General features: G+C 39.0%; 2 protein-coding genes across 2 annotated transcripts in view; both read left to right on the top strand.

Annotated features, from left to right (window-relative positions):
* The window catches only part of ppm1lb (protein phosphatase, Mg2+/Mn2+ dependent, 1Lb), a 56,499-nt gene extending 45,289 nt beyond the window's left edge, over window positions 1-11,210 (top strand). Inside the window, exons 2-4 of the mRNA XM_008425816.2 lie at window positions 96-306; window positions 6,732-6,893; window positions 8,018-11,210. Of these exons, the coding sequence (XP_008424038.2) occupies window positions 96-306; window positions 6,732-6,893; window positions 8,018-8,361 (717 nt within the window). The 3' untranslated portion in view covers window positions 8,362-11,210. The remainder of the gene's footprint in view (window positions 1-95; window positions 307-6,731; window positions 6,894-8,017) is intronic.
* Window positions 11,211-12,740: 1,530 nt separating this feature from the next.
* Window positions 12,741-14,240, top strand: LOC103474687 (ADP-ribosylation factor-like protein 14). Its single transcript, XM_008425817.3, has 2 exons — window positions 12,741-13,163; window positions 13,711-14,240. The coding sequence occupies exons 1-2, from the start codon at window positions 12,849-12,851 to the stop codon at window positions 14,017-14,019; spliced, it is 624 nt and encodes a 207-aa protein (XP_008424039.1). The 5' UTR covers window positions 12,741-12,848; the 3' UTR covers window positions 14,020-14,240.
* The last annotated feature ends 71 nt before the right edge of the window (window positions 14,241-14,311 follow it).

The raw sequence follows: 14,311 nt of genomic DNA, 5'->3' as shown, positions 1-14,311 counted from the left end.
CATAAGAAAAAAGTTGCGGTTTATAATCCCAAAAATATGGTAATTTTTTTTATCTGGAGCCATCTAATTTCTCCTCTGTGCTCTCACATTTTCAGGCTGCTGCTGAGTTTGCCAAGACCCACCTGGCGGAGGCTCTGCGCCAGCAGCTACTGACCTATGAACGAGAGAGAGACCGAGACCGAGAAAAAGACAAGGACGAAAAAAAGGAGAAAGGAGGCTCCTCCTATCCGTCCATCCTGGAGCAGCAAATACTGACGTTGGACAGAGAAATGCTGGACAAACTCTCTGCCAACTACAACGAAGCAGGTCTGTATCTTAGTTGTACATTGGCTCATTAACTCTCAGTGATTTAAATGTGTGCGAAAAGTACAATCACCTGGAGATGAGACGATAAAACTGGAGCGCATTAGGATGGATTCAAGCCATGTGTGCTGTTCACCAAAGCAGATGTAATAAGAAAGAAATAACCAATCTTCTTAGCGTCTCTTGTAATGCTGCATTTAAAGCAGTATGTGCTACTTTAGTGTTTCACTTGACAGGAGTTGAATAGTGACTGTCAGCAGCCTGGGGTCTTGCTTATTCAGCTGTTTGAATAAAAGTTGATCTTCACAAAGCTTGTAGTAATTATCTCTGAAGGGATGGATGTGTGGAAGAAGGAGAATTGCGTGGGAGAGAGAGAGAGATGGGCGGAAACGGTTAAGGAGCGGGTCAAATGGAGGGGTATATGTGTGGAAACGAGCATTGTGCTGTTAAGGCGAATACAGAACCGTGGAAAATGACCACATTAGAGAAGTCAAAATAAAGTGAGAAGAATATTCAGGGCTTTCTCCAGTGTATTATAAGACTGGCGGGCTGCCAGGCTTTAGGATTCGACTGATTTATGTTATTTATTTGAGCTGTGTTTCATTGAATTTTATTGTGTTTGCCTTTTTTAAGACTGTAGTTGGTGTTTAAGTAATGCCTGTAATGTAATAACACAGAATCACCTTCCTGTTAATACACAGAAACACAGTGGGTGCCCCTACCAGCGGGCTTAGCAATATTCCTGGGTAACACCCTGATGTTGGCTTACAAAGAGGAGATTAAATAAAAGATAAAATGCTCCAAAAGAAGCACGTCTGCTGGTTAATAACCTCTGTACATGCACTGACATAACCAGCAGAACTGAACGTTTAAAATTAGCTAAACCTGTAGCGAACTGAAATGTCTCTTAGGAGTTTAGCGTGGAAAAAATGTGAATGCTAACAGTTGGATGGGACGTCTGAACGGTGGTGTGTAGCTTATTAAAAACTGCTGACATGTGACTCGCATGTAAGTCGGTGAAAGGGGCCGCTTGTATGAAAGAGCCATTGAGCTTTCAGATCCTCAAAATGAATCCAATGAAGACAATTAAAATGTGCAAAGCCACAGCAGTTTGGAGATTGTTAGCATTACTGTTGCCGAAGATCCATTTTGCTCCAGTTGCAACTTCTTGGCAAAGACTCTCTGCCCCCTGTCCTTTTTTATATAGCATATAGGTCAAAATAATATATTTAAATGTTATTTCTGATGCTCATTTTCTGATTGGCATATTCATCAAGATGCTTTGCTCCTCAAACTAGAATAGCAAGCAGGAAACAGAAAAAAATTCAGAAAGGAAAAAGACCAAATGAACCGTCCAGCAGCCCCACGGTGGAGGACACTGCTGCTAAAAAAAACCTTAAGAACTGTGGAAACAAAAGAACGATTAATATAAAATATTACACATTTTCTTGTAATCAAAAGAGGTTATTGGGATGAAAAACAGTAGTATCTGGTAATAAAGTCATACAACGTTATCTGATAGTAAAATTATCCACCAGAAAACTCAGGGCCATCTAAAATCAGAAGACATGAAGCAGCATTTATGCTTTATGAATGTAACAATTATTGAATAGTGAATAAAAGAACATTCTAAAAGTAGTTTATTTACATATTTTGCAGCATTGATTGTAAAGGAAGTTCCCTTCTTTGTTTTCCCTTTCTAATGCACATTAATAAGGTGCATCTCTTTCAGACTTACAACCCTGAATAAAGTGTACTATGTCTGGCATCAAGGTTTTATCTTGCCATTTACTCTGATGGTCCTAAATAAAGTTTTTAGGTCTGTTGCCTGATAACCCAAAATAAAGATGATTATATAAACGGGTTGTTCAGTGCATTGTGATGTACAGAGCAGAGTGTTGCCTTGTCCCAGTCCTGACCACCAAAAACATTGATAAACTGACCTTTAAGTGGGGCTCGTTTTTTTCTCTGCCTTCGAGTCTATTTTCTCCAAAAATCACACGTATCTGATGATTGTTGTTGGTACAATTTACTACAAAAGCGATTTTCCTCAGTGTGTTTTGATTCCAGTGATTGCGTAAAAACAGAATAAATTACTTTCCCCTTAGAGCAGGGGTGTCCAAAGTCGGTCCTTGAGGGCCGGCATCCTGCATGTTTTAGTTCTCTCCCTAGTGGTTGTAACAACCTCCTCATTAAGTCAGTGTTCTGCTTAGGCCGTCTAATGAGCCATCATTTGATGCAGGTGTGTAAAACCAGGGAGAAAACTAAAACATGCAGGATGCTGGCCCTCGAGGACCGACTTTGGACACCCCTGCCTTAGAGTGTTTGTTCAAACACTTCAGTGCTTCACACTTGAGCTTCTCTTTTTTTTTTTCGAGACCGGAAATTATTCTATTTGTGCTCTGATCTGTGCATATATTTACTTCAGAGCTCGTCCTAAAGTGCACGCCGTTTGATGGAGGTTTTATCACCTTTCATTTTTTTGTATTTCTTCTTTGTTGACGTTGAGCTGAATGTTTTTAACTCTTTCATGGCTTTCCTCGTGATGGTGTTGATGGTGATGCATGGGAGAGAAGGAATAAAAAGGTGAAATATTTTTAAAATCAGTCCAGACCTCGTCTCTTCACGGCAGCAGCCAACTAGCAGGCGAAATGGGATCGTTGCATCTGGGTCCACTTAACTAACTAACCACCAGCAAGTGTTACCAACTCCGTAAAACGGGGCAATTTGCTGCTCTCTGGAGCATACAGGTGTTTAGCACAATGCCTGAAAGGAAAGACATCAGCAATGACCTAATTGATGAGCCGCTCCTGTTCATTAGTTTAAGAAAAAGCTAAATCATTTATTCCATTGATGTTAACCCACATTTTCTTTATTACCATCATTTCAGTCAGCAAACATTGAGATGAAGTCCTTTGGGATTGCAACACATTGATATAAGGATGGGCTATAAGTCATTTTTAGAAATTAAATTACATTTATTTTTTGTTTTTGAAGATTACTTTTTTTGTCCATAGTCCATAGTGTCCATAGTTCAGAGTGATGTCAGCATCCCCAAGGCCCATCATGTTGTTTGACAAGCATGTTTTACAGCTTTTATTTATCTGGACTTTGAATTCAGGTCAACTCTATGATGAAATATAAGAGTCAGGCTAAAAATGTTTTCCTTTTATTTTAATTTCTAGAATAAAGTCAGAATATTGCAAGAATATAGTCATAATAAAACTAGAGTAAAGTTTTGTGATATGACAAAGTCTGAATATTACCAATATAAAGTTGTAAGATTAGTAAAATGAAGTAGTAATTTTATAAGAACTCCAACACGAAAAATAACAATTAATTATCCAAGTTTTTTTCCCAATGAAACATAATTTTAAGATGTTCTTTTGGTAAAATTGTGTCTTTATTTGGCTAATACTATGGCTTTATTCTTCTAATTAAACAAAATTCTCCTAGACTACTCTCAGAAGGGACAATTGAATTAAAAGCCACTTTTTGAACATTTTTCTGACATTTGTAATTTTATTTTTAAAAAGGAAAGAGAGAAAAGAAAAATTAAAATTGGTATGAAAAAATTGGAGATTGATTCTGATTCTAGGTAAAATAAAACCTTACTCTAAATTGCTGGAAAACTTTTTCTTTAACCATTTAAAGTGAATTGCACTTTTTTAGGTCATCTCTTCTTGTTTTTCAGCCCATTAGCAGAACGTAAACAGAGCGGCCTGTCAGAGATGGTCAACTCCACATAAATGGCCACAGGGATGCAAATTGGAGTGAAAGCCAAACTGTTGAGGAGATGCTAATCTGGCTGGAGTGCTGAGGGTTTTCCTGTCCAAGCTAAGCTAATTATTGACATGAGCACTGGGTGCACGCCGGGACCTCGGTGCCACTCTAATAGGGGAATACTCAATGTATGCTGGGCATGGCTGAGCTAATTGAGGAAGGGTGTGCTCGCAAAGCACCTCAGTCTATTATCTCTTTCACCATGGGAACTAGATAAGGATAATTAGCTGGACAGAAAGGCACCATGCTGCTTCAGCTGTAAGACAGTGCAGCAGGATTAAGGATGCATACGACGATGAACCTAAAAGAAACATCAGTATTCAGCAAGTCATTTAAATTTTGTGGCATCAGCATCTCCATCACTCAATGTAATTTTCCTCTGGGCTTCCTTGTCACTGCTTTATCTCTGCTTTTATTTAATTTACCACATTCTACTCACTTCAATCTAAGATAAATAACACAATCGTCACAGTTTTCCTTTTTTTTTTCTTTAAAGAATTGCCATTTAAGCAACCATCCCCTCTTTCTGAGCTCTGTCATTTGGTTTTATCTGCATCCATTGCTGTCTGTTATCTCGTCTCATTGCTTTCAGCTTCAGGTCAAATGACTCTCATAATATAGACTGTAATACAGGGGATTAAACCTTAAAATGTCCCCATTTTACTACATTAGAACAACAATCTTTGATTTATTTCATGGGGATTTTATGTAATAGACGAAGATAATAAACGAAGATGTTAACTCTGACTTCTTAAAGGTATAGTATTATGTAAAATCGATTTTGTTGAGCTTTACACCAGGTTACAATGTTATTCCCTCATCAAAAACATACCTGGAGTGTTGCCTTGATTCTTTCAGGCATGTCCCATGGCCACCATTCAGCAGTGCAAAACGCCTGGGTGGACCTAGCTTCGCCTTCAAGATGCAACTCTTCCTCAGAGCTGCTGTTTCTGAGTTTCCACTTCAATTCCCCCTACTCAGATCCTTCAGACTAGCCAGCAGGAATTGGCAAACACCTGGTGGAACTGCACATTTGGCTGAGCTCATTATATGAACTACTTCTCCCTGAAATACTTGTAAAAACGTTTTTAAATGGTTAATAAAGGAGCCATGTTGTGATGACTTCTTGAAGGTGGAGCTTAGGAACAGCTGTAGTTTTTAAAGGGACAGGGACAATATTCCAAGGCGATAAATTATGACATCAATTTTATTTTAAGTCATATTCGATATATAAAACCTTTTTATTAAAACTAAAGGGAACAGAGACTTGATTGCGCTGTAAAATGGCACTATGTGCCTGGAAAATGCATAATACCGCCCCTTTGAATTGTTAGAATATTTTCTTCCTCCTGCATTTCGTTCAGATTCTGGGTGTGACTGCTGCTGTTTGTTTTCATTTTCCCCATCTTTCTCTGTCTGGGTGGTCCAGCCCCATGTGCTGGGACCCCCTGCGTTTCATCTCTTATTCTTTTCACCCCTCGCCCACTCTCCAGCTTTGCCTTCAGTCAGAGTGTGAGCACATGGCCAAACGGGCAGATCTGTTCTGTCCCTACAGGACTTTGGATCTTATACAGCAGCCCTCAGATTCTCAGCCTACACTCAGATTCTGCTTGGCTGGGAAGCTAAACAAAGAGAGGAAGGAGAAACAAAAGTATTTTGGACTTGTGTAAGATGGAGGCATTACTCGACCACCTCTTGACTTGTTCTTGCATTCTTTTATGTGCTTTATTAGTAGCTTGATATTTCCAGATTATTTTCCAGTTTTATCCAACAGTGGTGATTAAATATTTGTTTCACATAGACAGGGTATTAAAAAGTCTTAAATTCATGTATTTAAAATAATGGCCTTAAAATGTCATTTTAAAAAAAGTTCGCTTTAAATAAGTTTATCACTGGTCTTTAATTTTGTCTTGACGGGACTATTTTATTTTATTTTTTCTTGTCTCGCAAAACTTATCTGTCAGGCAAAAATTTGAGTCACACTTTGGACGATTGAGGCTATTGCCAACTAACTGCTAGCATGCCTTTGCTACCTTCCTAGCTAGTTAGCTAGATAACCCTTACAAGCTAGCTAGCTAGCTAACTATAGCAAGGGCTCGTCTGAGTGTACTCATTCAGTCCGAAGCTAGCAAGATGGCATTTGTGCATCTATCATGAGTAAGTGCAAACTTACTGCCTGTTGGCAGAACAAAGTTTGTATATTTTTATGGAAATGTAATTCCTAACAGTCTTAGAAAGGTCTTTAAAGGTCTTAGATTTGAGTTTGTGAAAGCTGCTGAAGAAAGCTAGATTATTTTGTAATTAAACAGTCTGTCATTAATATTCTGCAGTTAAATGGTTCCTGGGCTTTCCCTAATCTTCAGGGTAAAATGATCCATCTCCAAATAGGTTTAACAAAATCCACACTCTGGTATTAATGCCATGTCAGTTTCTCAGCTTCACTTTGCCAAAATTGAAATCCCTCGGCAACAGTTTGATGGACAGCTTGGAAAATATTGCAGACATATTTCCTCCCCCGAGGACCAGCCTTACACGCTCCCGACTATGATCTTCTGACATTTTCCCTAACATGTAATATTTTGAGGGGGAAAAAATTGTGATATTCTCATCCTCATCAATGTTTTCGTTTTCTTTCTCCGCTGCAGGCACTACATGTCTGGTGGCTCTGCTGTCTGATAAGGAGTTGATAGTGGCCAATGTCGGAGACTCCCGGGGGGTTCTGTGCGATAAAGACGGCAATGCCATTCCTCTGTCACATGACCACAAACCTTACCAGCTCAAGGAACGCAAGAGGATCAAGAAGGCCGGTGAGAAAGCATGACCATGGCTCAGACGAGTTTCTTTTCTGGAAAAGGGCATAAATATATAGTTATTCATGTCAAATACTGAGAATCATGATCCAGGTAAATATTATTTCTGGTGTATGAAGGCATGTCTGGATGCTTGTTACAGATTGTCAGTGATTTGGGAAAGCTCAACAGCGCCATCTAATGATGCAGTTGTGTACAGTAAAAACATCAGGCCCTGCTTTTACATTTTTAAACTTCAGTCCAGAATAAATTCCCGCCAAACAATTTATGAAGAATGGGAAGTGCTGTTTCAAATTTAAGTCATGAATACTGTTGAAAGGTTAAACTGGGGGTCTTCCAATTCGGCCCTGTTGATTTTAGATGAGTCTCTGCTTCAACACACCTGAGTCAAATAATCAGGTCAGTAGCAGGACTCTGGAGAACCTGACTTTATACTGAGGAGGTCATTCGGCTATTTGAGTCGGATTTTAAAATGAATTATTAAAGAAATGAATGTAAAAATAGAAAAGAAAGGTGAAACTTTAATATTCTAACGTATAAACATAATAAAATCTTATCTGTCCCAAAGAGGAATTGTATTGTAAAAAATAAAAAAAGGAGGTGGGGTGAGATTTTGTGTTCAGATGAATATCTTTCCAAACCTCCTGCTGTCAGGAATAAAGAGGGTTTTATGACCGAGTTTGGAAATGTCCATCTTATGTGCTTATTTTAAGAGCAGCTCCCTTTTTTCAGATCCCAGAGCTATAGACGAGGTCCAGCTGTTTTACCAGGACATGACATGAACTGAAACACATCCAACACAAACACTTCTGAGAGTCAAAACAGCTATTATTTTTGGACTTAAAGAGGAACCATCAAGAGTCAGCATGCAGCTTCAGATATTACAGCTAGAAACTAGAGATCAGGTCTGAAATCTTGATGTGGATGGACTCAGACCTGAACCTTCAGAACCACATAAAAGACACTTACAAAGTCAGCCTTCTGTCACCTGAAGATCATTTCCACGGTTAGAGAATCAATGTACCAATCAATGAGCATTTGTGCTCTTCTTCTTCACTTTTCTGTCAATCAACCCAACAGTCTTAATCATACCTTTTTTTTTTTTGCTGGTTCCTCCACAGGCGGTTTCATCAGCTTCAACGGTTCGTGGCGCGTCCAGGGTATCCTCGCCATGTCCCGCTCTCTGGGTGACTACCCGCTGAAAAACCTCAACGTGATCGTCCCCGACCCTGACATCGTGTCCTTTGACCTCAACAAGCTGCAGCCGGAGTTCATGATCTTGGCCTCGGACGGCCTGTGGGACACCTTCAGCAACGAGGAGGCGGTCCGCTTCATCAGGGAGCGACTGGACGAGCCGCACTTCGGAGCCAAGAGCATCGTCCTCCAGTCCTTCTACCGCGGCTGCCCCGACAACATCACCGTCATGGTGGTCAAGTTTAAAGGCAAGACGGGTGAAAAAAAGTAAGGATTTGAGCGAAGGGCATCAGTTGGAAGGCAACTGAGTGAGAACTATTCGCCACAGATATTTACAGCACTTTGCTCTTCAAACCTCACATCAGCATCCCCCATCGTCTTTGCTTTTTTTAAATCACAGACTGGTTGATGCCGATAGGCATTACCTATCGGACGCTAATGTGAGCAGGGTTGCCGTTTCGTGAATAAATAGATTACGTTTCGTACAGCTGGGAATTTTGAGATTGAGTTGTTCTTTTAAAAGATAATTTTAAGAAGAAATTCCAGCAGATTTCTCTTTATGTTAAACAAAAACATAAAAGTCTCTTTTGTCTTGCTGCTTAAGACCGATTTCATAGAGTGACGATGGCAGCATGTTGGAGTAGCTATTTCAGATTTCGCTCTTTTTGTTACGTCTGTTTGTGATGGTTTTGGTTGAGGCATCACATGTTTGGACAATTATTCTTTTTGATTTTGGATGCTGTGCAGCTGGAAGGATTTCTGCTTCATTTTACTTTTGAACAGTTTTGATGCGTAACTGTGACAACGAGGTGTTGTTTTAACAACTGGAAGCAGCTGATTAGCATCTTAGAGTTTCAATTCCCTGAGGAGTTGAAAAAGGAAACTTCAGGCAGAGAGAGATCTTAGTAGGCAAAGATCATATCCCCTATTCCAACAGCTTTCTAATCATACGGTAGTGCTTGCTAGCAGCTAATTGCGTCATCCAGGACATGTTACTGTTTAATATAATTTCTCCTTCCCGGAAATTGAGTTGTTCGTTATCATAACTCTCATACAGCAACGGCCTTCAGCCAGAGGCCTCGTCAGATTTGTTGGAAGACTGACTGCTACAGGAGATCCTTCCTGCCCACAGCATCACGTTCCACAACAGCTCTTTGGAGATACTTGCATAGGGCTGCACAATTTATAGCAAATTTATCACCATCGCAATATGAATGTGTGCAATATTCATATTGCAAAGGACTGTTTGGAACGCAGTAATTGTTGACTGATACATTATTCAGTGTTATAAATGTTCACATAGGAGGCTAATGATGTTACCCGAATGCTAGCGCTCACAGAGTGATGGAAGCTCAGATGAGAAGGACAGGAGAGAAGAAATTAGGTATATATGGCAACTGATACCGTCATCACAATATTTACCAACATTCTCACTAGTGCACAATATTCTAATATAGTGCAAATCTAACAAAAAGATGAACTCCCAAATACAGACAAATATACTTGTAATATTCACATAGAGGTAAGATCAGTGCAAATTAATTGTCAACAAGCTGGCAAAAGTGCAGTGTAGCTTGAGGTCTTATTCAAGTCATCTGTTGAAATCTCTTGTATTTTTTCATATGGTTAAATATATCAGAGAGTTGGGGAAAAAAATGCAATGTAAGATTATTTCCATACTTGAATGATATGAGTTACACCATTTAATCTCCCTTTAGGGAAGATAAAGTGTTTTTGAATGGAATTGATAAAAAAAATATATTGCTGTCATTTTTCCTTTTCTTAATATATTTTATATGTTTGATCTATTTTTTTCTGATTGATCCAGCTTGACATTTCGCTTGTCCAATACACATCACATTCATTATTTCACAAAGTATTAAATATTCTCGTCATGAACGACACAAATGCTAATTTTGCCTATGTGACCCCTGAACCTGTACAGTAACAGAACTGACTGCTTTTATATCACATTTAGTGTATGTGACTCTTTGGGTTGAGTTTCCCTGTTTTTTTAATGTATTCTGTTTTTTCTTAGTGCCAGGTTTCTGATGGATTTTCTTGTTCGCATCTTTTAACTCTGATATTGATCAGCTCTGCTGCTTCAGCACAGCTCAGATCTGTGTGAGTAATAAAAACGTGGAGCATCATAACCACAGCGTGTCTGAGAGGAACGAAAGGTCTCTGAGTCAGTCGTCCTTCGTACACAGTGAATTAGTAACGTAGTACTTCTCATTACTGCTGACTGCTAATTATTTGTCCATAAAGATTTCCCTTGTTTTTTGACTTACAAGTACTTTAATAAAGCCAGACATATGTAAATTTGATTATTATGAATACATCTGACAAGATAACTTCATTAATGTGGAAATGAGATGGACATGCTAGTTAATTTTCGCATATTTTTGTTACATCTACAGTAAAATAGCGATTATGCTGTGACAGGTTATTGCTATGTGATGTTTTGGGATTACAATTTCACCTAAAACAAACATTGAAATTTTAAGCAAGTTAAAATTAATTTTTGGATAATAAGATGTGTCGCTGTTGCCTTATTATTATTATGTTCTGCTGCCAAAAGCGCTTGTTTTGTTGTTTCATGGATTTTAAGCAGGCGATCGCGTCGCACACGAGGCTCGACTTTGTTGTCATATCTTGTAAATCCAAACGTTGGAGCATTGAACGTCTCTGGGAGACGCAAAGTTGAATGTACATACTGTCAATGTGTTAATATCACTCAAACACGCTGTTTACTACACAGATTAAAATAAAACATATGAAACTTCCCGTGTTTTCCTTAATAATAATGATAATAATGTATCTAACAGAATGTCTGTGGCATTTGTACTTGTTTTTCTTGATTTTAATTAACTGTAAAAATAAAAACACACACAATGTTAATTTACGCTGTAAATCATAATGGTGAAATTAAAGCAATGATTGTCATTTCATCTAGTTTTTTTTAAAATACGAAGATCATTTGTAGTTCAAATTACAAACATGATTAGTCCTAGGAAAGTGTTGTGAATAACTACCCCGAAAAACTATAAAATGTAATGTACATTATATCCTGGAAAAAAGAATGGAAGCTCCAATAAATTAACGAAAATATAAATATGATTTTGAGTCTGTGTGCATTTTTTTACAAGTCTAAACTAAAGGCGCCAGACATTTCGATTTGCTAACTTTGCAAAAACACTGCAAGACTTCACGTTAACTCAAACCACAACACTTAATTGTTGACGTTTTTATTCTCTTGTCAAACTATCAAGTGACTGAATGATTGCACTGCTTATACTACAGAATTTTTTAACCGTAAAAGGCGTGGCGCCTTTATGTCTTTGCTCTCTATTGAAATGAAAAGCAGACATTCATTAATGTGGTGGGGCTGTAAGTCTGACTGCTGCTAATAAAACTGCTTAAAAAAAGCACAGCAAGGTAAACTTTTAAAATGAAAAAGAAATACAATTGCTATGAATATAAAAATCTAATGAAAGTTGTTGCAGATTAATTTGAGACCTTGTTTTCCTTTGAATAGCAAAAGCACTTTGAACTTTTTCACATTTTGTAACATTACAACCTCAGTTCTCTGTGTATTTCATTGGGATTTTATTTGATGTGTGCTCTGAATACCCCTAAATAAAAATCACTGCCACTAACCAGAGGACTCTGAACTCACCTGGTCAGTAGACGGAGTCCTCCTCTGTGTAATCTAATCCAGCTGTTCTGTGAAGGCCTCAGAGGATTGTTGGAGAACATTAGCGGACAAACGGCATCACAAAGTCCAAGGAACACAGCGAGACGTTTAGAGCAGGGTTGGGTTATACAACAATATCCTCAGCTTTGAACATCTACCTAAACCCAACCGAGAATCTTAAGCAACACTTGAACATCAACGTTTAAATACTCTGTGTACAATCTGATTCTGCCTCAGCTGATTCACAAAGAAACATGGGTGAAAAGTGAGCGATGGATCCAAAACGTCTTGGAGCTCTAATGGCTGTAAAACTTGGTTCTACAAAACATTGACTGACTCGGAGCGTCCAAAACACAAACACGCATAACCTTTTTTAGAAACCATGTGACATTTTCCATCCAAGTCACAATTATGCCCTTCTTTGTGTTTATGCATCACATGAAATTCCGCTAAAACAAATTTGTGTTGGTCGTTTTGACGAGACGAAATGTGATGAGGTGCTAAAAGGTATGAAAGCCGGCATGTATCTGGATTTATAGCAAAATACATACAGGCTAAAAAGCCTTGCGTCACAGACGCTTCCTAGCATAAATATGCCTCCTCGTATCTTTCATAACTACTGAAGTCTATTCATACATTTGTTAGATTTCTCAATAACTAAAAACAAATCTCCACCATAAAAGTATTGTGAGAATTCTAGAAGATCCACTTCCACAAACATACCTTTCTAAACATACAGCCGCTGCCAGACTTATCTCTCTCTTAGTGCGACCAAAATATAAATGATGTAAACACTTTGAGAGCGATACAATCTTCTCGTTGTTTCAAGCAAAAACTTCCTGTGTGTCCTGGCGCTTGACGACCTGGGACAGGTGCTGGCATGAGAGCTGCATGCCGTCCCTTTTAGCTGCTTCGTCACGTCTGGTATAAATAGTTTTACCGAAAGCAACACAGTTGCATCCCAACAGAGGGGAGGGATCACTCAGTCCTCATAAGAGACCGGATCTCTCTCACTGAGTGTGCAGACAGCGTAGCTTACATTTAAGCCGCACGCTTCAGACATGGGCATGTATGGATCCAAGCCAAAGAAACAAGTGCAGGTCCTCCTGCTGGGCCTGGACGGCTCGGGGAAGACCACCCTGCTCTACAAGCTGAAGTACAACGAGAGCGTCGCCACGGTTCCCACTGTGGGATTCAACGTGGAGATGCTGGAGACGGACAGGGGCAGCCCGGGACTGACGGTGTGGGACGTCGGGGGCCAGAGGAAGATGAGGCCCCACTGGAAGCATCACTTCCTGGACACAGCTGGGCTGGTGTTTGTGGTGGACAGCGGGGATGGGAAGCGGCTGGACGAGGCCCACAAGGAGCTGCACCGGGTAATGGGACCAGTGAGCATTTGTCCGCTCACTTTTGGCATTTAACACCTAATTATTTCACTAATGTGTGAATAAATTTAAACTACTTAGATTATTAGTGCTGTTTTTTTAACCGTTCATTTGTTGTTTATGCAAAGCTTCCAGAGGAGGAATCATCAGGGGGGAACTGATCAGCCAATCAGAGACAGACTTGAAAAAACATGAACAGCCAAGGAAATAAATAAATTCAGTATATTTTTTTCTGTTTTAAATACATAAAATGAGATAATTTATAGGAGAATGTTGACATCTATTGACAAGCATTCATGTTAGGTCAAAAACATTAACATGTTGGAGATTCAGGGAGACTTACTGCATAGGTGAGAAGTTGTGACTGGATTTAAAAGATTCAGCAAAGGATCTGGAAACAATTATTGTTGTTAGTAAATAAATTGTTTTAAAAATGGCTCATATTACAAAGAATAGAAATATACCTTCTAAGTGGTCGGATTTATTTAAACTTTGTGTTGCACGTCACAATAATGGTGTATTCTCCTTTACATTTTAGATCTTGAGAAACCACAGTCTAAAAGGAGTTCCCCTTGTGATTCTGGCCAACAAACAGGACCTTCCAGGAGCGCTGAGCCCAGAAACACTCTGCCAGAAACTGGACCTGAGGAGAGTGTGTGAAGGCAGAGCGTGGTTCATCCAGCCCTGTTCAGCCACCATGGGAGTGGGTCTTGAAGAAGGTTTCAGAAGGATGGTCTATCTAATGAAAAACCCACTGAGACAAACTCAAGAGGACATTAAGGTGAAGATAAGGTCCAAAGGATTTAGTTTCACTGTAATCAAAAAAGCTGTGGTCTGTGGCAGCTGATAGTTTTTATGCCGTTTTTTTTTTTAACAAAATGTTTTAGGTTTCTAATTGCTTTACTATGCGTGTCATTTGCAAATGGCGATGGAGTTTAGTTATTCTGCATGGACCAACATCTCAATCTGGTGCAGCCACAATGTCTTCAGCTGTGGAATATAAAAGACAAGGATTTTGGATTATCTGATTTGAGAAAAACTGTGATTAAAAACGTTAGTTGTTGTTTATTTCAGTTCTATTTACTATATCTATCTATCTATCTATCTATCTATATCTATCTATATATATATATATATAT

The sequence above is a fragment of the Poecilia reticulata genome, chromosome 13 (assembly GCF_904066995.2).
Source record: "Poecilia reticulata chromosome 13, P_reticulata-male-v2, whole genome shotgun sequence".
Classification (NCBI taxonomy): domain Eukaryota; kingdom Metazoa; phylum Chordata; class Actinopteri; order Cyprinodontiformes; family Poeciliidae; genus Poecilia; species Poecilia reticulata.
This window is presented reverse-complemented; position numbering and strand designations above follow the sequence as displayed.

Bases quoted from the DNA above. Each gene is read 5' to 3' on its own strand.
- LOC103474687 (XM_008425817.3), top strand. From the start codon at position 12,849: ATGGGCATGTATGGATCCAAGCCAAAGAAACAAGTGCAGGTCCTCCTG. The intron at 13,164-13,710 runs GTAATGGGACCA...TTTACATTTTAG, and splicing joins CCCACAAGGAGCTGCACCGG to ATCTTGAGAAACCACAGTCT.